This window comes from Taudactylus pleione, unplaced genomic scaffold (genome assembly GCF_031769625.1).
Source record: "Taudactylus pleione unplaced genomic scaffold, aTauple2 ptg000212l, whole genome shotgun sequence".
Classification (NCBI taxonomy): Eukaryota; Metazoa; Chordata; class Amphibia; order Anura; family Myobatrachidae; genus Taudactylus; species Taudactylus pleione.
Genome location: NW_028284614.1, coordinates 1,269,961 through 1,295,181, shown reverse-complemented (window position 1 = coordinate 1,295,181; position 25,221 = coordinate 1,269,961). Strand labels below are relative to the sequence as shown.

The 25,221-nt window shown below is 44.2% G+C and overlaps 1 protein-coding gene across 2 annotated transcripts in view; it reads right to left on the bottom strand.

The window, feature by feature from the left end:
* ANXA6 (annexin A6) overlaps positions 1-25,221 on the bottom strand; it is a 92,677-nt gene that overhangs the window by 5,536 nt on the left and 61,920 nt on the right. The window contains exons 14-24 of one of the 2 annotated variants that reach the window (XM_088478235.1): positions 24,466-24,550; positions 21,574-21,655; positions 20,510-20,604; positions 19,638-19,751; positions 18,700-18,790; positions 15,678-15,757; positions 13,359-13,412; positions 6,550-6,567; positions 4,511-4,604; positions 3,721-3,816; positions 753-811 (exon numbers count right to left, since the gene is read on the bottom strand). In XM_088478235.1, the coding sequence (XP_088334361.1) occupies positions 753-811; positions 3,721-3,816; positions 4,511-4,604; positions 6,550-6,567; positions 13,359-13,412; positions 15,678-15,757; positions 18,700-18,790; positions 19,638-19,751; positions 20,510-20,604; positions 21,574-21,655; positions 24,466-24,550 (868 nt within the window). The remainder of the gene's footprint in view (positions 1-752; positions 812-3,720; positions 3,817-4,510; positions 4,605-6,549; positions 6,568-13,358; positions 13,413-15,677; positions 15,758-18,699; positions 18,791-19,637; positions 19,752-20,509; positions 20,605-21,573; positions 21,656-24,465; positions 24,551-25,221) is intronic. The other variant, XM_088478236.1, reaches the window with a different exon arrangement.

The window sequence follows — 25,221 nt, the reverse complement described above, 5'->3', positions numbered from 1 at the left end:
AAATAGTGATTATTTTTGGAGATTTTGATGGCAATTTTGGAAATCACCCTTTAATAGATTCCCCAGCTCTACACTTCAAAATGATGTATGGCGCTTTAGTTCTGGGGGTTTAAAAAAGTGGAGCTCTGCAATGGTGATTTGAAAATCACCTAGCAAAGCACTAAAACAAAAATAAGACATAGGACTCTCTCTAATGGTGCGTACACACGTAGCGATCTGCCAGCGATACAGTATCCCTGGCAGATTGTTATGCACCCTCCCTGGTATGCTGGATGATCAATATCGATCACCCAGCACACCACCAACTTACCGACGACTATAGCGATCCGCGATCGTCGATCGTGGGTCCATATAGTAACTTGCTCGAATCGAGCTGGTTGACAGGCATGCACAGCCGATGGACGATATCATCCATACGGTGCCGCGCATCGCTGGTCGATGGTAAGTAGGTAAAGACTATTTAAAAGAATGATTTGAAAGATAACGGTAACGATATCATTCAAATCGTCTTTTTAAATTGCTGCGTGTGTACACACCATAAGAGGGATATATATATATAATCCTCCTAAAGAGTAGGGAAGTTGCCCATAGCAGCCAATCAGCTTCAAAACATTTATTAAGTACATTCTATAAAATGGTAGGCAGCAGCTGACTGGTTGCCATGGGCAACTTCTCCACTCTTTAGAAAGCTTGATACGTCTCCCCCAAAGTATCTCATCTTCGCTAGCACAAGTGATAGAAGTGCTTCCCACCTTCATTGCTTTGTAGAGGCACTCCACGAAGAACGCTGGCTTATTCTTCACACTGCGCACTAGGAAGAAGAAGGAGGAATAGTCAGAGAGAGCAAACACTGCATTACTGCAATATCTCATTCTGCCCGATAAGGATCTGACAATATACGATGGCTGTTAAACGCTGAAGCCCAAGGCTAGTTTGCATTGGTAACATTGGCCCTGATTCAGAGCCGGACGCTCTGACCAGAGCGTTCGCTCTGAATCAGAGCCCACCTCCATTAATATGGAGCGTCCTCCTGGACGCTCGTGTAGCTGTGGGTCACCACCCACAGCATATACGAGCGTGCAAAAAGATGGTCGCGATGGTCTTGACCATCGCGACCATCGGAACTGCGAGTGAAAGCCTGCGGTTGGGTTTCCCAACCGCAAGGCCAGGAGTGATTTTGGCTCTATCAGATCCAAAATCACTCCCACTGACATCACTAGTGATGTCAGTGGGGCCGGCTTCAGACGGTAGGCGTTCCCTTGGGAACGCCTCCGTCTGGCAGGCACGCCCCCGGCACGCCCACCAAAGGGGGCGTGCTGTCAGTCACCATCGACAGCAGGCTCCCTTTGATGAGACACTCCGAGCGAAGGAAAGTCCTTCGCTCGCTGGGTCTCGCGCATGCGCACGACGGAGCTCCCTCCGTCGTGCGCATGCGCAGTGGGGAACATCGACTCACTTGCGAGCGTACTGCCACTCGCGAGTGGGTCTGAATGACCCCCATTGTTTCAGACAAAAAGATGTATATATAGCTCTATGGTATTTAGCAAGATATGGTACAAAGAACATTTCTATAGAACTGTCGTAATGCTACATTAAGAAATGCACGCTTTAAACTCCACATAAAAACATCAATAAAGGGTTTAAACCACCAAGTGACGTAACTGATGGCTGAAAACTATTTTCTTTTTCTATACCCTTTCTAAATGGATGTGTTTGGGTCACATAAGGGATATGGGCGGGCATATTGAGGCAATGATTAGGCGGATCTAGGGGAATGTAAAAAGGTTTTACTGGCATAGAAATAAGTAAAATATAACGGGATATAGTTACTTTAGGAACGTTCCCCACATCACTGCCTTGGGATGGCTGGATGACTAAGAAGTTTCTTTAATCTTTAATAAAGACGTGCAGCCACCGCCAACATGGAATAAATAATAATTAAATTTTAATCCCCGGCTGCCAACTGTGTGGCACCCCCTAAGTTATGGCACCATAGGCTACATCTTAATCAGCCAAATGGTTGATCAGGCATTGGTCGACAGCGTCAATGTCGACTTAGTGACGATTTACCAATATAAAACTTTATTTATACCATATTTCAAACGCATATTTTCTATTTGCAGACCTCTGTACTTTTTCTCCTAATCCATCTTGACCCGTTTTCTATGCTGACTACATATTGATTATAAATACACCATATTGGCCCAAATTATTAATTACACTAGTTGGACTGCGGTGTGACTGTGAGACATATCATGCTGCAAACGTGCGCACGCATCGCGCCATGCGATTAGCAGCAGCCATGTGCAAACGCTACGCCATGCCACGCATTGCATTCGCACCATACAATTCTATGGAATTCTACTAACGCAGTGCGTATACTCGTTCGCAGGTACGCGACTCGCGCCATGCACCACTATCTATGCAGAACTTTACAGGGAATATTTATCATTCACATCAAGCACATGGGGTAAGTGCTCCTGGGGAGTGAGGGGTGTAAAGCATGGTTGCCAACTTTTAGCTCCCTCCTTCAGGGAGGGAGCTGTCGGACTTCCTCAGCAGGGAGGGGGGGGGGGGGGCGTGTCGCGTGAAAAAGGGGTTAGGCCTGGCAAATGACACGAAAATCGGGGAGGAGCATGGGTGTGATATCGCGATCACGTCATTGTGGCCCCACCCCCTCTTCACAATGCCGAGATTAATGGCATTGTGAAGCAGGGGGCGGGGCCACGATACCGCTCCCCCCCCTCTCACTGTCGGGGATTATACAGTATTCGAGGGGTGCGGTGGTGCAGACAGGTTGCGGGGACCGGGAGGCTTGCCTGCCTTTCCCGGGGGGCCAGGAGCAGCACCCGATTTTCGGGAGGCTCCAGGCCGAATCAGGAGGGTAAGCAAGTATGGTATAAAGCAGTGGTGTCAAACTCGGGCCCTCCAGCTGCAGTGGAACTACACATCTACACATCCCAGCATGCAGTGCCACAGTTTTGCTATTAGGACATGCTAAAACTGTGGCAGGGCATCCTGGGATATGTAGTCCCACAAAAGCTGAAGGGCCCGAGTTTGACACCACTGGTGTAACGTAATTCCACTGCAACAGGACCTCCTACTACATGTTGATGTCAATCCAGGACATTTATTGAACTTTTCACAGCAGTGTGTCGATTATATTCACAAATTGTCTTCTAGCACAGGAAGTTCTCCATTTACATATGTGACAGGGAAGGGCTCACAGAAAGGTCCCCAGTGTAAGGAGAATAAGATCCTGGATATTATTCAATGAAAACAAAATCTTTCCCCCTGGTATTATGTGGTGACATAGGGGCAGATGTACTAAGCTCTGGAAAGTGATAAATTGGAGAGTGATAAACTACCAACCAATCAGCTCCTGTCATATTTCAAACACAGCCTGCGGCATGACAAAAGCTGAGTGGCTGGTAGTTTATCACTTTCAAATGTATCACTTTGCAGAGCTTAGTACATCTCTCCCTGTTATGAGAAGTGGATCCATCAGAATGTGAAAGGCCCTCAGTGGTTCACCAACCAGTAGAAGGGGAGTCTAATCCTGGTAGAAACATGAGGCTGGTTCTTCTGAGTAACAGAGGCAAGTGGTGACCAAAAAACTCCCCTAAGTATGTAATGTAGGATCAAGGACTCAGAGATGTCCTGGGCATCGAGAAGCTGCACAAATAATTTTCCAGCATCAATGGGAAGGCGAGTACTCACCGATAGCCACAAAGGCACTCTTGACATCCCCCGACATCTCTTTCTTAATGGTGTGTTCAACATCGTGGTTTGTCTGCTTAATGAACTCTTGGAACACTGGAAGGGGAAAGAGGGTGTCAAATAAAGAAGTATGTGTATTGTCCAGTAACACCAAGTAAAATACATCAAATGATAAAAGCTACAGCATTCACCAAAATAATGTATCTGGTATGCAGTCTACATGACATACACTGTACAAGACATATAGACCAATAAGGTCTACTGTACAGGAACACAGGGGGCATGATTCACAGGTGGCCGCAGTGCTGATGTCTGACACAAGTGGGCGATGTTTTCAATCTGTGAATGCATCAGAGTCGCACTGCACATGTGTTCCGATGGTTACCGCCAGGGGACACAGAGCGTTATTTGGACACAGAGAGGTGGAATTAAGTGGGCATTTATGGGTGGTAACAGGGAGGTGGCTGCCATGACGTAGGTGTGTGGCAGGAGGGGACTGATACTTTTTACGCTAAGGCCATGTTCAGAGTCAGACTGTTGTCGAGTTGCGTAAAAAGTCATAATCGCAGCGGCATTAGCGTCCACATCTCAATCAGGCCGATGGTATACATACGTACGGAACAGCCATTAAGGCTAGTATGAGGTGGGCTAAGAGGTGCTAAAATAAATCCTCCGCTATAAAGAAAGTACAATAAAAGGCTGATTAAAATGAAAGTATTCACATGCCCCCGCTATAAAACAGCATACATAAATACATCACTGAGATTAACATAAAGGTAGTCCTGCTCACCTCTTCGGAGATGCGGGTAGCTACGGGTGCACAGGATTGTCATAAAACGCGTTTCTAAGGAAGTCGAGTCACCGGATCCTGAATCGGAGACTTCCTGTATACACAAAAGAGAGAGACCCGGCGCAGTGTGAACGTTTATACCAGCATCGCCGTGGTGACCGAGCAATGTGTAATAGGGAACAGTGTACAGCCATAGAGATAAAGTCAGCTCAACACAAATATATAATACACAAGAGTTTGAATTATATTTACATTGGACAACCGGATGGGCAGCTGGCAATGCGGCTATCTCAGATTGGAGGGAAGAAGACTGATAGGTACAGTAATATTAGGAAAAAAAACTTCTTTTTACATAAGGTTATTGATCTATGGAACAGTCTTCCAGCTGTCGTGGTTGAGAGTAATAAAGTTAAAGAGGTTTAGATTTAATAAAATATTGAATTTAAAAAAAAAAAAAAAACACCCCAAAAAAGGGGCAAAGTAGACCTGTAGGTTCTTTTCTGTCACCAAACTCTGGCCCTCATTCAGACCTACTCGCGAGCGGCTGTCCGCTCGCAAGTGGGTCGATGGTCTGCGCATGCGCACGACGCGACGAGCGAAGGACTTTCCTTCGCTCGGAGTGTCTCATCAATGGGGGCGTGCTGTCGATGTTGACTGACAGCACGCCCCCTTTGGTGGGCGTGCCGGGGGCATGCCTGCCAGATGGAGGCGTTCCCAAGGGAGCGCCTACCGTCTGAAGCCGGCCCCACTGACATCACTAGTGATGTCAGTGGGAGTGATTTTGGCTCTGATAGAGCCAAAATCACTCCTGCCTTGCGGTTGAAAAACTCAACCGCAGGCTTTTGCTCGCAGTTTCGATGGTCGCGATGGTCAAGACCATCGCGACCATCATCCTGCACGCTCGTATATGCTGTGGGTGGTGACCAACAGCTATACGAGCGCCCTGGAGGACGCTCCATATTAATGGAGGTGGGCTCTGATTCAGAGCGAGCGCTCTGGTCAGAGCGTCCGGCTCTGAATCAGGGCCTCTGTTTTATGCCCTGACTTCTATATGAAGTATTGTGGTGCAGTGGTAACAAGCTAGTACGGTGCCATCACGCACACACGGGGAGACACAGACACGCTGGAAATCTGCAGGATTCTACAACATCATCTCTGTGCGATTTTATCATCCTGTTCTCTTTGTATTGGTTACCCTATTATCTTAGGGCCTGATTCACTACGGATCGCAATATTGTGTATGCACGCAGTTCAACTGCGATCGCAATGCAAACTCAGCACAACATAAGGGTGCCATACGCACATCCATAATACTTAGCAGAATAGCAAAACCATCGGTACAATCGAGTACCATCGGACTCACACGCACACTTGCACAAGCCCTGACCTTGCTCAGAAATTGCTAACAGCCATGCACGCTATCAGTTCTCACACTGCGTAGGCCGTCATAATTTATGCACGCCCCTGCAACGGCGTTGAAACGCACTGGCACGCCTGCGTTCACCCAACCACCCCCCTGTCACCCCCCACAAACGGCACTTCCTGTCAATCACTCTGTGATGGTTCTGCGTAGCCTCTGCGATCGCAGTTCGTATAGCAGTGCCCGCCTTGCGCAATCGCACTGCGATGCATACACATGCGCAGAACGCAGCAATCGGACGATTGAGTGAGTATTAGCATCTGCGATCCAAGCTGAATCAGGCCCTTAGATCTTTATTGTGTGCAATAAAGACCAGGGGCTAAATGTAATAAGAGTGCGGACCGGCACCGCTGAGGGAATACATGTAAGTATGCCCGAAGTTTTAAAGAATTCCCTCAGCGGCGCCGGTCCGCACTCTTATTACATTTAGCCCCTGGTGGGGTGACTGAGTAAAACAAAAAGGCAACACATAACACGTAAGTGTGAAATTAAAAAATATTCATTTTACAAAACAAAGTGCTATGTTACATGAAGCTGATGCTTCCCTTATATATATCTATCTATATATTTTTTTTTATAATCAGAAGACACAATTTAATGGACACAAATTATTACTCACCAGGACTGAAGCAATAATCTGTGGTATGAAAGAGAGAAATGAAGAATAATTAAAATTTGCCCAAATATAGTAGAGGGACAGATCAACAAGGCATGTACTGTAGGTAATTCCTGTGTTATCCACATGGTGTGAGGTCCTAAGGAAACAAATAGGGTTAAAATGCGCTCTCCTGCGGCTGGTTCTGAGTTGGACGCAGTGACGATGCCACAAGCAGTTGGCCGATGTTTTTAAGTCTGCGCATGCATCGAAGTTGCACAGCACAGATGTGACTGCGGCAATAGATGCAGCTGCTGCCAGGTCTGCGTCCGGCTCAGCACCAGGCCCTCAGGTGCAATAGGGGAGGAGCTTTCTCCATTTACGCCCATGTGTCACTAGAGGAGAAAGTCACCTTTTTTTATGAGTTACACCTCATCATAAATAAAAGTTAGAAGAGTCTTATGACAAGAATAACAAAACTGATGAGTAAGCAGAGTAACATTAGTAAAGAACGAGAGTTGGAAATAAGGGGGTTGCTGAGAAGGGGGATATTATAAGAGAGGCTACTTTCATGCATTTGCACACATTTATGCAGAAGAGCGCGCCGATTTTCATGCCAAGATGGCTGCCTCAGGTGATTACATCATTCAGCACAGATTAGGCACCTCTCTGTGTCTAACGCCTCGACCACATTCAAAAACAAGATTTCGTTTGGCCGGACAGGGGTATTCAAGTGAGATAAAGGGGTAGAGGGGACACATTTAAAGGGACATTCGCAAGTTTGAGGGAGGGGGCACAGCCATTTTTCCACACTGTATTTTTCACAGTCCCGATTGCGTTTCAGTCCAGCAATTTTAGCGGGTCACCTTTCAGTCGCATTTTTGTATGATCAATATAATATAATATAGTCCTTCAAACACACAAAAACTTAAATAAAAAGAACTCATGAGCAGACTGTTTATCTGAGCGGCAAATTCCAAGGACGTGCACCAAGAAATGGGCTAAAAGGAAAAACAAATACTGTTGCGCTGCCGGCCTCACGTTTAGAAGCCCGTAAATGATGTGACTGGATAGTTTGGTAAATTCCAAATACATATTTAAAAAAAAAAGAAAAAGAAAAAAGAAAATATTTTTGCTTATAATTGATTTCACGTGAGGAAACCACTGATTTGGCTTTTCTAGAAGACACCGGAAGTAAACTTGTTAAATTGGACTTTCCCCAGCAGTTCAGAAAGCATTATATAGGGTTGAAGAAATAATATAATTGCTGCCAGTGATACTTGTTTATAGCAGACCTGACATCCACACTTATCAAATGATAATCTAGATAACTGTCAGAAAACCTCCCACAAAAAAAAAAAAAAAATTAATTCAAAAAGGTGAATTCCAGACGATATCAAAATGTAAATAAAACCACACCTCTAAATAATTCCATTTTTGGCAGAACAGTTACAATTATGCCAATAGGTGCATGGACTACCTGTGCGGCAGGTGACTTTGGCCACAAGGTGGCCTGGATTGGCCGAAAAACTTTTAAAATTGTCAAAAACTGTTGATTTAGAATTTCCACGCAATTAAACTGCTGATGTTCCGTGCACCCTGCCTACTATCACATTAATCTAGTCCTGAAGCCGAAACTGGTTTTGTTGCTTGAGTTGTGGAGCAGGGATGGACATCGGAAGCCTGGTATCGAATGGTTGCTGGGTTTCCGGTATATTAACGGTATAACCATCGATATTCATACTGTGCGCTAAAGCTGAAGCAGTCAGAGCTTCTTGCATGCGCACATACTGGTAACAATCGAAAACCCGCAATTCGATGGAAAAAGTACTTCCATCAGATCAGGAACATTGATGGTTGCGATCTATTGGCTTCAGATGTCAATCCCTAGTATAGAGTAGTTCATGAAGCTTGGATTCCCAAACATTAGACCGATTAGCTTATCTAGCTGGGGCTACAGAGATATTACATACTTTGTTTAAATTGCCTGGAGTTCTCCTTTACTTTTCCCTTATTTCCTTATACACTAATCTCAGGCCCTCTTATCTGTAGGAAGCAGTGATGTCACAATGGGGGTGCCGGCCGCACCTGGGTGTCTAATGAGGTAGGGACGCCTTTGTTAGGAAGGGAATCGGTATGAAATACCGCCGTCTGCATGGCCGGTGGTTCGATTCCCGGCAGCGGCAGCCCGACACTGGAACAGATCCCGGCAGCGGTAGACCGTCAACGCTGGAAATCCTGATCGTCGTAAGGTAAGTAATGACTTACCTAACCTAGCCCCCTAACCTTCCATAGGGGTGCCGAAACCTAACCTCCCCCCCAAGTGCCTAACCCTAATCCCCCCTATAAGTGCCTAACCCTAACCCCCCCTTCCTCGCTGCCTAAACCTAAGTCCCCTGGGGGGGTGCCTAACCCTAACCCTCCTCCCTTCCCCTAGCCTAACCTTAACCCTCCTGGGGGGGTGCCTAACCCTAAGTCCCCCCTGGGTGCGCTAAACCTAACCCTCCCCTCCACGGCTGTCCGCTCGCAGCACCCGGCATCCCTTCGATCAGGATGCCGGGTGCCGGTCTCCCGGCGTCGGTGAAATGAGCGGCGTCTACATCTAGACTCCGGGCATTTCACCCTCGTCGGGATATGACAGTCGGGAAGCCGGCTGTCGGCATAATGTCAGCCGGCTTCCCGATTGCATCCCGTTAGGAACGGGAAACCAGGAAAGTAATAGCAGTGGGTAAAAATGGCTATCCACCGCTTTCCTGTGTTATGGCTTTAGGAGGGTGACTGATCCACCATTCCACAAGTCGGATGACCATTGAGTAGAGCTGGAAAACAAGAAACAAAGGCGTAAAAAGCCCCCAAAAAGAGGTGCACAGTGCGCAGCTTGCAGAGCTGGATAAATATCAAAATTTCTCCAGTTCTGCAAGTTTAGAATATGCGCCAGTTTACACTACGAGAGAACAGTAATATACGCACCAAGTTTATGGCAGGAGATGTAGCCTGTGAGTGTTGTCAGCAAATGCTAAAGTTACAGTACACAATGTATATACATTATTGCTCTTTAATGATGTATCATATAATAAGATTTTATACTAATTAGCAATTAAGTTCAATTAAATACAAACATCTGTAGTCAACCTAGCCACCCCCCCTTCCACTAGCCACCATTTCATTTAGGGTGCAGTATTCTCTACCAGGGTCTTCTCTGTAGACGACAGACCCTCCATGCACATCATTAGATAGTAGGGGCACTTAGAGCACGGGTCTTCAACCCATGGCCCGTGGGCCACGGGTAGCCCGTGGAGCTGTTCCCCGTGGCCCGCTGATGGTGTGCAGGCACACCCTAATGTCATCCCCTCCAGGTCCGTTTCATTTAGTGTAGCGCGGACCGCAGTGACTGTGGTCTGCACTACACAATAACAAACACATCGCCGCCGGCGGCGGTGTGTTTGTTTTGGCAGCCAATGAGAGTCAGACAGACTCTCATTGGCTGCTGCACCCACAGCCGGAGCTGAGCTGGAGTTCACTCATGAGCTCCACCTTCTAGCCCCTAAAGTGGGTGATGGGAAAGACATCATGACATCTCTCCCACAGTGCAGAGCGGGCTGGGAGGATGGAGGAGCGGAAGGCGATGGGCGAGGGAGCTTGGATTCAGGTAAGTGTTGTGTTTTTTTTGTGTGTCTTTGTCCTATATATGTAAGGGGCACTGTCACTGCATAGGGGCGGGGCACTACTGGGTGCACTGCATAGGGGGGACTACTACTGGGAACACTATATTAGGGGCACTGTATAGGGGGGACCACTACTGGGGGCACTATACAAGGGGCACTGCATAGAGGGGACTACTACTGGGGGCACTGCATAGGGGGAATACTACTGGGGGCACTCTTTAAGGGGCACTGCATAGGGGGGACAACTACTGGGGCCACTGTATAGGGGGGCTACTGCTGGGTGCACTGCATAGGTGGATCTGCTACTGGGGGCACTGGAGGGGGGACTACTACTCGGGGCACTGCATAGGTGGGACTACTACTGGAGGCACTGTATAGGGGGCACTGCATAGGTGGACCAAAATGCGACAAAAGGGAGAGCAATAGCAATAGCAATGTTTAATATAATATTAATAAGTTCTAATTAGGATAAGTACATGGATAAGAACTTCAGTCCCTAGGCACCAGGGAGATAACTGTGGAGATAAATCAAGCTGCTCCTTATCTTTCCACTTCGTCTGGATAGTAGTGGTACTGATTACCATCAAAAGTTCTGGATTGTCCCTTAGTAATGGATCTCCATACCTGTATATTGAAATAGAAATAAGGTATTCTAACGCGTTTCTCGGGTCTTGTACAGTATGTCCGGCCTTTTCCTCAGAGGCAAATTTTTATGGAAGAAGACAATTGTCTTAATTCATGAAGGAATTTTTTTAATTCTATCGAATCATATGAGATCACTGGGTATCTGGAACAATTTGACATCTGTTGACACTTGTACTTATTTTGTATGTTTTAGACATTTATTTAGTGTAACTGTATCAATGTGATTCTTCTGAGTTATAGTGACTCAATTTAAATGTGTTTCATCCTGAACATGTCTTTTCCTAATTGTGCTCCCTTTTGTCACATTTGTTTTTCCTGATTTAAGGTTTAGCCACCCCTTACGGAGAGCTGCACTTGGATTCTACCTTGAAATTTACTTAAAAAGACAGCGCCCTATATGTATTCACTGCATAGGTGGGACTACCACTGGGGCACTGCATAATGGGCACCAATACTGGGGCCACTACATAGAGTTGACCACTACAGGGGAAACTGTATAAGGGGCACTACTGGGGGCACTGCAGAGGGGGGCAGATATGGGACAAAATTGTTTGAGGAAGGGGGCCAATTATCTGAGGAGGGACAGTTATGGGGCATAATTATAATTGTGGGAGGAGGGGGGCCGTTCTGGGACCTATTTGTCGGAGGGTGCAGTTATGGGACATAATTGTGTGAGGAGGGGGCAGAGTCTAAATACCACCGTAGAGCTTAGTGGCCCTCGGGCTTCGTTGAATTTTTTAATGTGGCCCACACTGTCTTAAAGGTTGAAGACCCCTGACTTAGAGGATAGGTTAGAGGATAGGTTACACTCAGGGCAAAGTTGTTGTTGGTCAATTTGGGCTTTTTCAGTGATATCCTCCGAAAGCAAACTCGCATAAAAATCGCATGAGAAGCAGGACTTTAGACGGCAATAGACTTCATGAGACTATGGGAACAAACAGAGCCGTAAGTAGAATTTTTGGTGCCCTGTGCCAGCAAGAGTATGGGTGCCCCCCTATTTTTAAAATAGGAACAAAACACACCCGAAAAAGGGGCATGGCCTCAAGGGGAAGGGCCAGGGTAGAGATAGGGGAGGTTAGACGATGCTGGGGATATAATAAGGGGAATATTCAAGTGAGAATGATAACAAACAGAAAATTGACAGGCCCAAACAGCCCCCCTGTCCGGCGGTGCCCTGTGCCATGGCACAGGTCGCACCACCCTAGTTACGGCCCTGGGAACAAACATCGTATGGTTTAGACAAGAATAGAAATCACAGATCCCCTAAGAATTGTGTCGTCAAACGTGATCAAAATCACATCCGAATAAAGAAATAAAATGACCCGTCCACGTGTCCGAAGCACTGCACACATCAGTGTGATCTGTGCAGGCTTTTCTGTTGTGAAAGGGTTCATATATCTTTTTAAATTGCCCCCCCCCCCCAAAAAAAAAAAAAAAATCACAACCAGCCCTGGACCTAAGAGCCTATTCTGGTACTGGAAAATCTGGGAAAAATCCAGCTTATGGTCCCCCCTGTTTTTTAAGTAAACAGCACTGGGCCAAACCAGCCGGGATGGGATTTCCAGCCCTGGGCTGACAAGTTTGGTGCTGGTTTTACATTATGGCAGGGGGTCCCCATGCGGTGTATCTCCCTGCTGTAGTGTAAGCCCCCCCGGCTGCTTCAGCCCAGTGATAGTTATTTGAGGGGAGACCCTGCGCAAAAAAAGTTTCAATTATTAACCACTTCTTTACTTTTTAACACAACAAAGCCTGCACAGATCAGTATAAATACGACTGTTAGCAGATCCATTATTAGTATCACCCTTGGATCTAGAAAAAAAATCAAATACAATGCTTAGTAAATTTGTGATTTTGAGGAAAACGTTCCGACAATGTCCAGCGATTTCGTTTAGAAGTCAAAAACGATTCTTAGTAACTTTATCACATAGAGACAATGCTACTGAAAATTTTCTGATGCAGGAACCTAATTTCACTTGATAAATAAGGGGAAGGCAAACTATTGCTCTCCTGCTGCTGCAGAACTACAAGCCCTATATATAGCCTGCCTGAGACATCTAATAAGCCACAGGTCGCCTACTTCTGATAAAGGAAGCCTATTGTAGGAATTACTCTGCCATCTAGAGTACAACATCCTGTATAAACTTTATATGTGGCTGCAATAAGCAAACAAGGGGCCATTCTATGAAAGTGGAGAGCTCAAAAAAAAAAAAGAGTTCAAATAAATTGAAAAATATAGTGAATTAACCTGTAGTGTATAGCCGGAAAGTGGAGGTAAATTGGAGGCGAATGTGGTATTGTATGTTATAGTATATGCTGGAATTTGACCTTATTGGTAAGTAATTTTACCTACACTTTATAACCTCCCCTCCCCTGCTCCCCCCTAAAGTGATTGTCATTACTGGGTTGTGATTACAACCATACTGAATTACCCCACATTACTTTCTAATACATATCATTGCTTCTTTCCAGGTGAGTATGAATAATCCGCGTTTAATGTGTAAATTTGGATACCCCCATTCTTACCTTAGCATCCTCGCTGGCTTTCTCAAAGTCTTCACCCGCCTCATCACGGTTAGCCTAACGAGAGAGAGACAAATATGGATGCTCCGTCATAGCTGTAATTGCTTATTGATGCTTATTCACTAACACAGTATAGTGTGAAATAATGTGATGGAAAATAGTAACAAAATAAAACTGCACCTGCTAAATCCCATACTGTCCAGGGTATAAATAAATAAACCAGTGTCGCCTGCACTTACCGTAACTATTGCAAATCTGCGTATATAGAACAATATTAAAGTATGAGGTATTAGTTCATATTTAGATCAAAACATTCACATTCACAACCCAATGTCGACCATCACCGGAGCGGTCGTTAGAGCTGTGGGTGTTAACCCACAGCCTAACGACCGAAACAGAGGCGGGCGGTCAGGATGCAAGTGGCCGCCCAGTTTCTGAGCGACCGCTTGCATCCTCCGACCGCCTCTGAATGAGGTCCTAAGCGCTGATAACAACTGTGTTTTTGTTTTATACTGTAAATGTGATGTAAGCTACAGTACAGCAACCAATCAAATTATAGCTGTCAGTTTTCTAGCACGCATAACCAAATTACAGCTAGAATCTGATTTGGTGCTTTGTTACAGAACTCTTGTCCACCTTGCACAATGTTAGTAAATCAGTCCCATTGGGCAAATATATTTTCTATCACATGACAACCAATCAGATTTTAGCTGTCCTTTTTACCAGTGAATTTTAAAAAAAGGTAATAAAAATTATACCAACATTAAACTGTACCTGAATAATGCTTTCAAAGGATTATGAGTATGGATATGAAAAAATAACACAAGAAACTTTATTAGAGATACTTACGGATTTTTTTGTGAGTTGTTTTTCTACTTAGAGGGTACAACTCATCCAGTTATGGATATGGGGCCTGATTCAGAGCCGTTCGCTATTTGTGGTCGTTCGTTCAAAAACAAGGGGTGGCTATTCAAATGATCCGTTCGCAAATTGCAGTCTGTTCCCACCTCTAAGTCTGAACGAGCGAGCAAAACATACGCTCGTTTTTTTGATAAAAACGCCCCCTGGCCGCACGCACCATACGTCATGTCCGCTATTTATTAGATTAATCGAGTACATCGTACAGCGTATGAACTGCTCGCTATTCTTGTGGTTGGTGTTTTCAACCGCTATTTTGCGAGCAGTTCTGAGTTAAAAAAAACCAAGTGACGTGGTCAATGACGCTGCTGTATTAAATATGCACTCCCTTAAAACGCCCGTTTTGACCTTTAAGCACGCCTGCGTTCGGATCTCCACTCCCCGTTTTCAAGCACCTTCCCCTGTTACCACCCACATACGCCTCATTCTGTCACTCAAAATAGCAGGCCCTCGCTATATTGCGTACCAACGATTTTCGGCCGCACTGACTGGTTCGCGCATGCGTACTAAAAACCGTACGCATGCGCAGATGTGCGAACATCGCTCGGAACGAGCGTACTGCCGCTAGCGAGTGGCTCTGAATGAGGGCCATGGTCTCATTGAATGCCATCTACAACAGTGATTCTCAAATCCAGTCCTCGGAAGACACAAACAGTTCATGTTTTGCATATCTCCTTGCTGGAGCACAGGTGTATACATAACTGACTGAGGGGGTCTATTTACTAAGCAGTATTAGGAGATAGAGTGATAAGGTGCCAGCCAATGAGCTTCCAACTGTCATTTTTCAAACACAGCCTGTGAGATGGCAGTTAGGAGCTGATTGGCTGGCACCTTATCACTTTTCACTCTGTCTCCTAACACTGCTTAGTAAATAGACCCCTGAGACATTTTAAAAGATCCACAGGTGGTTCTAATTATTTTACTGGTGATTCTACGGGGAGACCTGGAAAACATGCACTGTTAGTGTGTACGAGGACTAGACTTGAGAAGCACTGATCTATAATAGGAAAGTACTTATGCATAATATGTATGAGAACTTATAGAAGTGGAGATGTTGTCCATAGTAACCAATCAGATTCTACTTAACATTTAACTAGCACCTACTAGAAGATAATAGTTAGAACCTGATTAGTTGCTATCTAAACACTCCCACTTTAGTAAATGTACCCCTCAGTGTCTCTGTGTGAATGTCAGTGTCTCTGTGTGAGGGTGTATGTGTCTGTGCAATTGTCTGTAGGGGAGATGTATCAAGCTTTGCAGAGAGATAAAGTGGAGAAGTTGCCCAAAGCAACCAATCAGCTTCTGTCATTTCAAAGACTGCTTTGAGCAACCCCCCTCCCCCCACATTATTTCTTTCCAAGGCTTGATGCATCTCCCCCTGTGTGAATGTACTTGTTAACCAACCGATGCCAGGGAGACGAGAATCCTCTTGAAATGTCCGGATGTGTCCGAGCTTATGGCATCTTCCAGTGACTTGTGGTAAGCTGTTGAGAAGAAGAATAGAGATACACACTTACTATGGAGAGTTCCAGCTAACACATGACTGACGTTCCCTGCTGTAATAAAACCACAAAATCAATTTCACATCACCTTCAAGAAAGAATAAATTACTTCATATTCCAAATTAGCTAAGGGATCATACACGAGATGCCTGTGTTACACCCACTGCTTTCCCCGCAGAACGCACCTAAATCAGGTCATTTTCTATCCTGATCACGGGATGTAATCTGGATCCAGACAGTCACAATAGCGACAGATTCCGAAGGTGAGTATTGGGGATAGGGTTAGGCAATAGTGTGGGAGGGTTAAGGTTAGGCTGCGGGAGGGGACAGTTAGGGTTAGGCAATAGTGTGGGAGGGTTAAGGTTAGGCTGTGGGAGGGGACGGTTAGGGTTAGGCTGAGGGAGGGGACGGTTAGGGTTAGGGTTAGGCTGCGGGAGGGGACAGTTAGGGTTAGGCTGAGGGAGGGGACAGTTAGGGTTAGGCTGAGGGAGGGGACAGTTAGGGTTAGGCTGCGGGAGGGGACAGTTAGGGTTAGGCTGCGGGAGGGGACAGTTAGGGTTAGGCTGCGGGAGGGGACAGTTAGGGTTAGGCTGAGTGAGGGGACAGTTAAGGTTAGGCTGCGGGAGGGGACGGTTATGGTTAGGCTGCGGGAGGGGACGGTTAGGGTTAGGCAATGGGAGGGAACAGTTAGGGTTAGGCTGCAGGAGGGGACGGTTAGGGTTAGGCTGCGGGAGGGGACGGTTAGGGTTAGGCAATGGGAGGGGACAGTTAGGGTTAGGCTGCGGGAGGGGACGGTTAGGGTTAGGCTGTGGGAGGGGACGTAGGGTTAGGCAATGGGAGGGGACGGTTAGGGTTAGGCAATGGGAGGGGACAGTTAGGGTTAGGCTGCGGGAGGGGACGGTTAGGGTTAGGCTATGGGAGGGGACAGTTAGGGTTAGGCTGCGGGAGGGGACGTAGGGTTAGGCAATGGGAGGGGACAGTTAGGGTTAGGCTATGGGAGGGGACAGTTAGGCTTAGGCTCTTTCAGTGCCATTATGAGCACTAGTAGACTGTGGTGCTGTGCTAGAGTCTGCAGCACATGCGCATAACACTGGAATAATGGCCACCACTCCACTTTTCGGGTGATTTCTGCAGCGCTGGCACTGCCAACGCGAGACTCCGGAGAGGTACTGTAGGTAATGAAGAAATCGGTGCAGGGTGTGTGGTGTGGGCCCCCCTGGACCCAGGGGCCCGTGTACATTGCACCCATTATAGATACGCAACTGAGTGCACGTAATTATGTAGACTAAGGGGCAGATTTAAGCACGAGGTTCCGGAGACGTTTGGCTGCGAACATAGGAATTTACGCTATATACACTATTTTATGCATACAGGTCTGGCTCAGGCATGTGGAAATAGTCATCGAATTCTATGCTACTGCCACCTACTGTACCAAACATGTGAGATCTCCAAGCTCCTTTGCAGCAGGAGAAATGCTTTGTGGTTCCCATAAAGCACTGCTGTCCCCAAATCATCTTCCACCTCTTAGGTCTCATTTAAATATTTTCCTGCAAAATGAAATCTGTTTTTTCCATTATGGTTGTATAAACACTGTATGCTAAAAATTGGACGACTATACATACACCTGCAAATCCCTGAGCTTCCTCATAAGGAAAGTACATTCTTGCAATCATAGGCACAAACACTGCACTTCCGTTACTGTATAAAAAGGTGCAGATTCTGCACTTTCACATTATCCTTCAAATAAACTTCCCGAAAAAGAGAAGGGACTTTCATTTCCAGTGAAAGTTCCAGGTTTTAAAGATTTTTCACTAAAAATGTTTTACCTGGAAAATCTAATATTTTTTACTTTATTTTTAAAATTGAACAACTAATCTTTCTCTGCATTTTAGTTGCCATCCTGACATGCTTTGATGCACGTACTTATCTGCAATGTCTTTGGGGTAACAATTCTCATAGTTTGCCAGCTATGGGATTCAGCTAACTGAGAACATCCACCCGCAAATACATCCTGCCAGACCTGCTATGGCCTTGTCTATGCCAGACACATCTTACTGATCGTCAGTGTTCTAAGAGCCTTAGAAGCAGTATCACTAGGGCAATGAAAGTATAGGGACTTGTTAGAAGTAGGATGAAACTGATCTGTCCGCAGGAACTGCGGGTGTGGTATAAGAGATGGACAGTAATTAGTTAGACAATGTCTAGATAGACACCAGATGTTAGACAGTCAATAGTTAGACAGGGAAAAAAGTTAGACACAAACAGAAGTCAGACACACTAAAGTTAGACATGTAAAAAGTTCGACAGGTACAAAAGGTCAACAGGGTCAAAAGTTCGACACGAAATGGTCGACACAAAAATGGTCGACAATTATTTTTTAAAGTTTTCTAGCCCTAATCTTCACCCTAACCCTAACCCTCCCCTTGATGCCTAACCCTCCCTCCTGGTGCCTAACCCTAACCGTCTGGGTAAGTGCCTAACCCTAACCCTCCAGTAAGTGCCTAACCCTTCAGTAAGTGCCTAACCCTATCCCTAAAAAAAAAAATATATAAAAAAATGTGTCGACCATTTTCGTGTCGAAATTTTGACCCTGTCGCTCTTATGTACCTGTCGAACTTTTTACATGTCTAACTTTAGTGTGTCTGACTTTTGCCTGTGTCGAACTTTATCCTTGTCTAACTATTAACTGTCTAACATCTGGTGTATATCTAGACATTGTCTAACTAATTACTTTCTGTCTACAGTCCGGAACCCGGGAGCTGCCAGGTAAACCCCAGAAGTCCCCTCTCTTGGAAAGGCTTAGCTGGATACTATTCCCATCACAGGGCTCATTGCCTTAAAGTCTCCCTGTCACTACTCATTATTCTAGTGATAAATGACCCCTAGTAGCTGGACGGATGCAACACGATGTTCTATCTGCTCACCTTCTTGATAAGCTTCATTAATAGCTTGGATCTCCTGGTTATTTCTTGTAGCCAAGATTTCTATTAGGACTTTTTCATCTGTGCCGGCCCCCTGCAAATCAATAAAACTTATGGACATTCTACTATAATAAAAAAACTGATTGATCAACAACTGTACAGAGACAGCAAATCCAAAGGACTTTCACTAAACCGTTCTCATGTGATGATAGGGCATACGTGTGGACATTTATATTTGTGCTTCAAGACCTAATAAGTCACACACATGAGCTGCCCAAACTGCTCCCATTTTGTAAAACCCTTTCGGGAAGGTCCTGCTCCTCCTGGACTAAAAATCTGGACTTTTAGCAGGTATGGCTATACAAGGATTCTATACACACTGCCATAATTAATCAATGCTGTCACATCAGATCATAATCTGTTTTTTTTTGTCAGATAAAGTGTAGCTGTTACTTACACAGACTGGAGGTACAGGTAGTCTACAAAATGGCAGCCCCCATTGTGTGCAGACGACAGGTACAATTAGATACTTTACATAGCTAGACAAACTCACAAAAAGACTGTTTGCACTGTATGTAGGTGACAGGTTCACGTTAACCTGGATTGGCTCTGATCTTTTCTCAGTGAGTAAGCCCCACCCCCACCTGGCCAGGTTAACTAACTGGCTGAGCCATTGATTCCTAGCTAGGGCAACAAACAATGGTAGACCATATATCTCCAGCAGTAACTGGACATGGCAATCAGTGGCGTTCGGGACCATTGGAGCAGTATGGAAAAATGTACAAGCACAGCTGAGGCCGATGCAGTTACGATCATTTGTCGTCAGGGTAAATATAGACTCATTCATGGGATCTCTATAGCGGATAAAAGGCACCAAGGTAGCTATAGGACATATTTGTATGGTATTAGTAGGGGATAGCCAAAAAAGAAACTGTAGATACCGCAATGGCTTTATTTAATTGCTTGGCATCAAATTGAGCAGGTGTCAGCATAAGTCCAAGGATCAACTTGGCCAATGATCCAGAGATCTCAGACTTCAAATCCGCCATCAAGTCCTAAATATAAGATAAGCGCAACGTCAGGCTGAATCGTGTCACCATGAAATCCAAATATAACAACTTACGGTAACAGTATAAAATAATATATTTTATGAAAAACACAGGTTTACAATTCCATACATGTAGCTCTTAGAAGAATATCCGGCTTTTGCCGTTGCCTAGCCAGCAGCTGGTGTCAGACTCCATCAAATACCTAGTACGAAAGGTGATCTGTGAGTATAAATATGTATTATGTAGATTCACTAAAACTGCTAAAAAGAAAATCGGAGGTGTTGTACACAGCAACCAATCAGACTGTAGTTATCATTTATCTTCAGACTAGAAAATGATAACCGAATTCTGATTGGTTGCTATGCCACTTCCCCTTTTTAGAGGTTTTAGTTACTATATCACTAAGGGGCCTATGTATTAATAATCGCGGAACTGCTGCGATTTCGCTGCAGATATTTTTCAAGTTTAATCAAATTATCGCACTATAAACTAAGGAAAACTCATAGGGACAGCGAGTATCGATCACTGCTCTCCCTGAGAGCTGCATCCCCAGCATTTTGGAGGAGTCTTTCACATTTGTGAGAGACTCCTGTGCATAGACACAGTGTCCCCGGATCGTGAGGAAAGATATCACAAGATCTCTCTCCTGCTTGTAAGTGAAATGGTATGAAAAAGGTAAAAAAATAAATTAAAAAAAAGGCAAAATAAATAAAAACAATTTACTATTTTAAAGACAATTTTACAATAAATAAAACAAGACTTACGCGACCAAAGTGTGACTTAAAAGCTTTAAGTATCTCCTGCCTCTGAGAATTAGTGCGTTTGGTCAGTATGTCAACGATGGTATCCTCATCAGTGCCTGCGGGACATGCATAAATGTGTAAAAATGTGCAATCATAGTTTGAAATAGCAATCTATATACCCCAAAGGGAGACAAATGTTCTGGCCAATTTGACAAATATTTTTTAGAAGTGGAGGCATCATATTCTACTATAGAGATTACAAGTTTCAACACAATTTTGACAAATTCTGGGCCAAATTTCCAGAGAATTCATATATTTCTAATTGTTTGACCCTGGAATGTACTCACATTAGTACCATAGAAGTATGTGCTTAAAACACTGACCAGAGATAACATTTGCACAGATTTTATTTGTATTATTATTATTATTATTATAAAAGTTTCACTCAATTGTCTTTTTGCTTGGTATCAATATAGGGCAGTTATATTACCATGGAGCTATCACAATTTATAGTACGGGCTTATTTATTTATTATAAGTACATTTTGTTTCTAGTCTCCTCCATGTTTTTGTTTTTGGATATGACATAAAGCTGCTTTTTGGGTACACTGTGTGCAATTTACAGAGCAGAGCAGATCTATGTCGTATCCCAAGGCAACAGAAATGAATTGGCCTGCTACAATAAACAGCTGAAAAAATTATAATAAAAAGGGATATAACTGGCAGGAGGCAATACACAAGGTAGTAAAGTAACATCATTAGAGGGTAGATAACCTCTCCCAGCAAATTAGGGAACCTACACCCTATATCAGAAACTCTATACTGGAAATGATTTCATGCAGCACAGGATCCCAATGATCCTGAAAATCACAAGACATTACAAATTCCCACGCCGCGAAAGGGGTGGGGTTTTGGGAAAAAGTGGGCGTCTCTGGGCAGATTGGGGGTGGGGTCTATTTTGTCCTGATTGGGCAATTTCAAATGTTGGGAGGTATGTGTAAGCCCATCCAAGGTTCTGTGCTGAAGACTCACATTAGAACATTCCTATAATGAAGAATAATATTTCCAACCATAAAGCGTCCTTACCAAATCCTTTCATTGCTTTCCTCAAAGCCTTTCCATCACTGTCCGCATTGAAGTCAGCCGCAGGCTGTATGGTTCCTTTCAACTAGAGGAAATATTATAAAATATAAAAGCATTTTCCATACAGCGGTATATAGTCTTATTCTGTAATCGTGCAGTTTATGTATTACGTTCTAGGCTAGAATATTGGTGTAACACAAATTCTTGATGAATGTTGAATTTTGTTTTGTATCAGGAATTATACTGAGCTATCTGAGTGTTTTAAAAATCCTCAACCCGCGTACCCCATACACCAGTGGTGTCAAACACGGGCCATCCAGCTGCAGTTGAACTACAGATCCCAGCATGCACTGCAACAGTTTTGCTATTAGGGCATGCTAAAACTGTACAGGGCATGGTGGGATGTGTAGTACCACTGCAGCTGGATGGCCCGAGTTTGACTCCCCTGATCTACACTCAACCCCTTTCTTGCATTGTTTGTTTTTCAATACTAATAAAATACTGTAGTAGTTAAACTAACCTTTCTTTGTATTTAAAAAAAATATAAAATACAGATGAATTTACAAAGAGCTCTAATCTTGTACTGCTATAAACAAAATCTTATTTTTTTTTTAAATATATACTTTTTTCTGAAATTTAAATAATTATTTTAGCCAATAACTTTGCACCTTAATCTATTTTAGTACCCTATAAGAAAATCTCAACATGGAAAAGGACAAAACATGTTTTTATTATTCCTACTGAATATATAGATGTTTGTATTATATTTGTATGATGCTATACTTTGTGGCGACTCCATGAATACATGATAATAATGTTTCGATTTATATAAATGTTTATATAGATGTTTTTGTTTGCAGACTGCACTAATGTACATCCGCCAGTAGGTGGCACAGTTTTATTTAAATTTTTTAGGATTTTTCCATTATCCATCAGTTAGAAACAAAGATACAATAGTGAATGTTTAAAAGGAAAAAGAGAGGGACGTCCACTCAAAATATATTATTCTTTATTAAAAAAAATTTTTTTTATATTTAGAACAATTTTCTGTTTTATTACTATATATAATTTTTTTTTACCATTTCCTCCAACATAGCAAGCTTATCTCACTTCATGTGTTTGTGCCTACTGTATGCCACTATTGAACCAATACTGATTACTGTTGCCAGCATCAGTTTGTATAGCGACAGAGCCGCTGTGTCTAAAAAGGTTTGTTGTATTACACAGATGGTAAATAAAATATACCAATCTAAAAGTTATTGTATCTTGAATACTATTAACAATATACTTTGGTTAGACTTTCCATTGAATCATAACCTCCCCCACAATATATAGCATGTTGCTAAAGGAAAGTAGAATACAGTTAGTGTGATTATACACTGAAGTGCCAAAAGTAATGGGACAGCAGTATGTAAAGGTAATGGTAAATGGCGTCACCGTACTGTGATGGTTTGGAAATGCCCAGACCTGCAGCAGTTGTAATCTGACATCTCGCGAGTCAGTTTGAACACCAGCTAGGCTGCTCATGGCAAAACGATGTGAATTATGGTAGTTCGAACGGGGCATGATAGTGGGTGCCTGACGGATGGGACATTAGATTTCCGAAGTTGTGCAAACATTGAACATTCCTTGTTTTACGGTGTCACGTGGAATACCTCATGGACGGCACTACCACCCACCATGGACAGCACAGTGGCCGACCACGGGTGCTTAATGATCGTGACCAGAGGTGTCTGGCCAGACTTGTCCGTGGTAACACAAGAGACACTGGCTCAAATCACATCCACATTCAATGCTGGAGGTACCAGATGCATAGCCAGCAGGTCACAGCAGCGTTCTTTAGCTTCCATGGGATATGGGATCAGAAGAGCCACCAGCGTGCCCCTGTTAACAATATGACACTGGACACAATGCCTCACCTGGGCTTGTGACGTCGCTAATTGGACCCTGGTGGACTGGCAACATGTGGCATGGTCCGATGAGTCATGGTTCCAGCTGTTTTGGGCCTAGTGTAGGCTTTGGCACAGGCCATATGAGGCCATACATCCCAACTGTCAACCATGTACCAAGCAGGCTGGTTGGGTTCCACAATGGTGCGGGGCGTTTTCACGTGGCATAGGATGGGTCCGCCTGAACACGTCATTGATCAGTAACCACTATGTTGCATTGCTTATTGACCATTTGTAGCTCTTCATGGACCTCATGGACCCCCATAACGATGGAATATTCCAGCAGGATAATGCACAATGTAACTGATCCCAAGTTGTTCAGAATTGGTTTGAGGAGCATTCTAGAGTGTTCTGACAAATGATGTGGCCACCACGTTCGCCTGACATGAACCCAATCGAGCATTTATGGGAAGTGGTGGAGACGTCCATTCGCACCCAATATCCTGCACCTACAAATATCAGGGAGCTGTGGGAAGCTATCCAGACGGCATGGGTCACCATCTCTCCAGAGGTCTTCGGTCCCCTTGTGGAATTGATGCCACGTCGAGTTGCTGTACTTTGCAGCGCTAGAGGGGGGTTCTACAAGATACTGTGCACCTATAGTACCATGACTTTTGGCTCTTCAGTGTAAAGCCAAGAAGAAAGGCGACAATGCATTACAATAGTTTGCTAGCACTGGAATGCATTGGAGAGACAGAAAACCAGGAGTAATTAATATAAAGTTACCAGTGCTACTTTAGGAGGAAGAAAAGTGTTAGCAGCATATCTACTGGAAACAAAAACAATTAGCTGGTTAGTTGAATCAAGCATTTTAGATTTGGCTAACGTGAGGCAAGCAAGCGGCAGAAAGGGATGCTGGGAAGCTGCTAGCGGGGTTATATTGACCATAACGTCAAACAGCAGCAGGTGTGGCAAGATGGAGGGGAATACTGTGTTCTGGTCCAACCTCAACGCGTGAAGCAGTGGTCGCACTGAGCTCCCATTTCTGATAGGCGACTTGGGCGGCTTCTGGGAAATACTCCCCAGCGGCGCTATAAGAAGGAAAGGAACAGCTCACATGTGAAGTTAAGGTTAAGTCTGTAATCAGGTGATTATACTGTACAGTGGGCTTTAAAGTATTTACACATCATTGTCTCACACTTGGGGCCTGTGATATATAAGGTGTAGAATAAAACTATTATTGGTATACCAAAGACAGGAAACAATCATTGCAGATGGCCGATTCGCCTGTCACTTCATCCTCATTCAATAAACAGGTTCCAAAACTCCAGGCAGATAAAGCACACCGCTATATATTTCATTACATACACTTGTCCATATTTGCGATGTTGAGCAAAAACAATATATATATATCTCTAAAAAAAGATGAGAAAAAAAGCGCCTCCTAGTGCAATATCATATGTAAGAATTTCTCCACCACCAATCATCAATCACCAATAGGGTAAAGGAGTACCTAAAATGGTGGTATAAACCACTGCTGTGTTCATATATGGGAATAGCCCTTCAGACTGAAATCTCCCTTACTGGTAACCACGTGGGATGCAGTCATCAGATATCCAATTTTCAGTATCTGTTAGATAAGATTTCTATATCCTCCGTGTTTGACAGATTCATGTCACCTGCAGCTAAGCAGGGCTTGTCAGTACATATATACATATATATATATATATATATATATACATACACACACACACACACACAC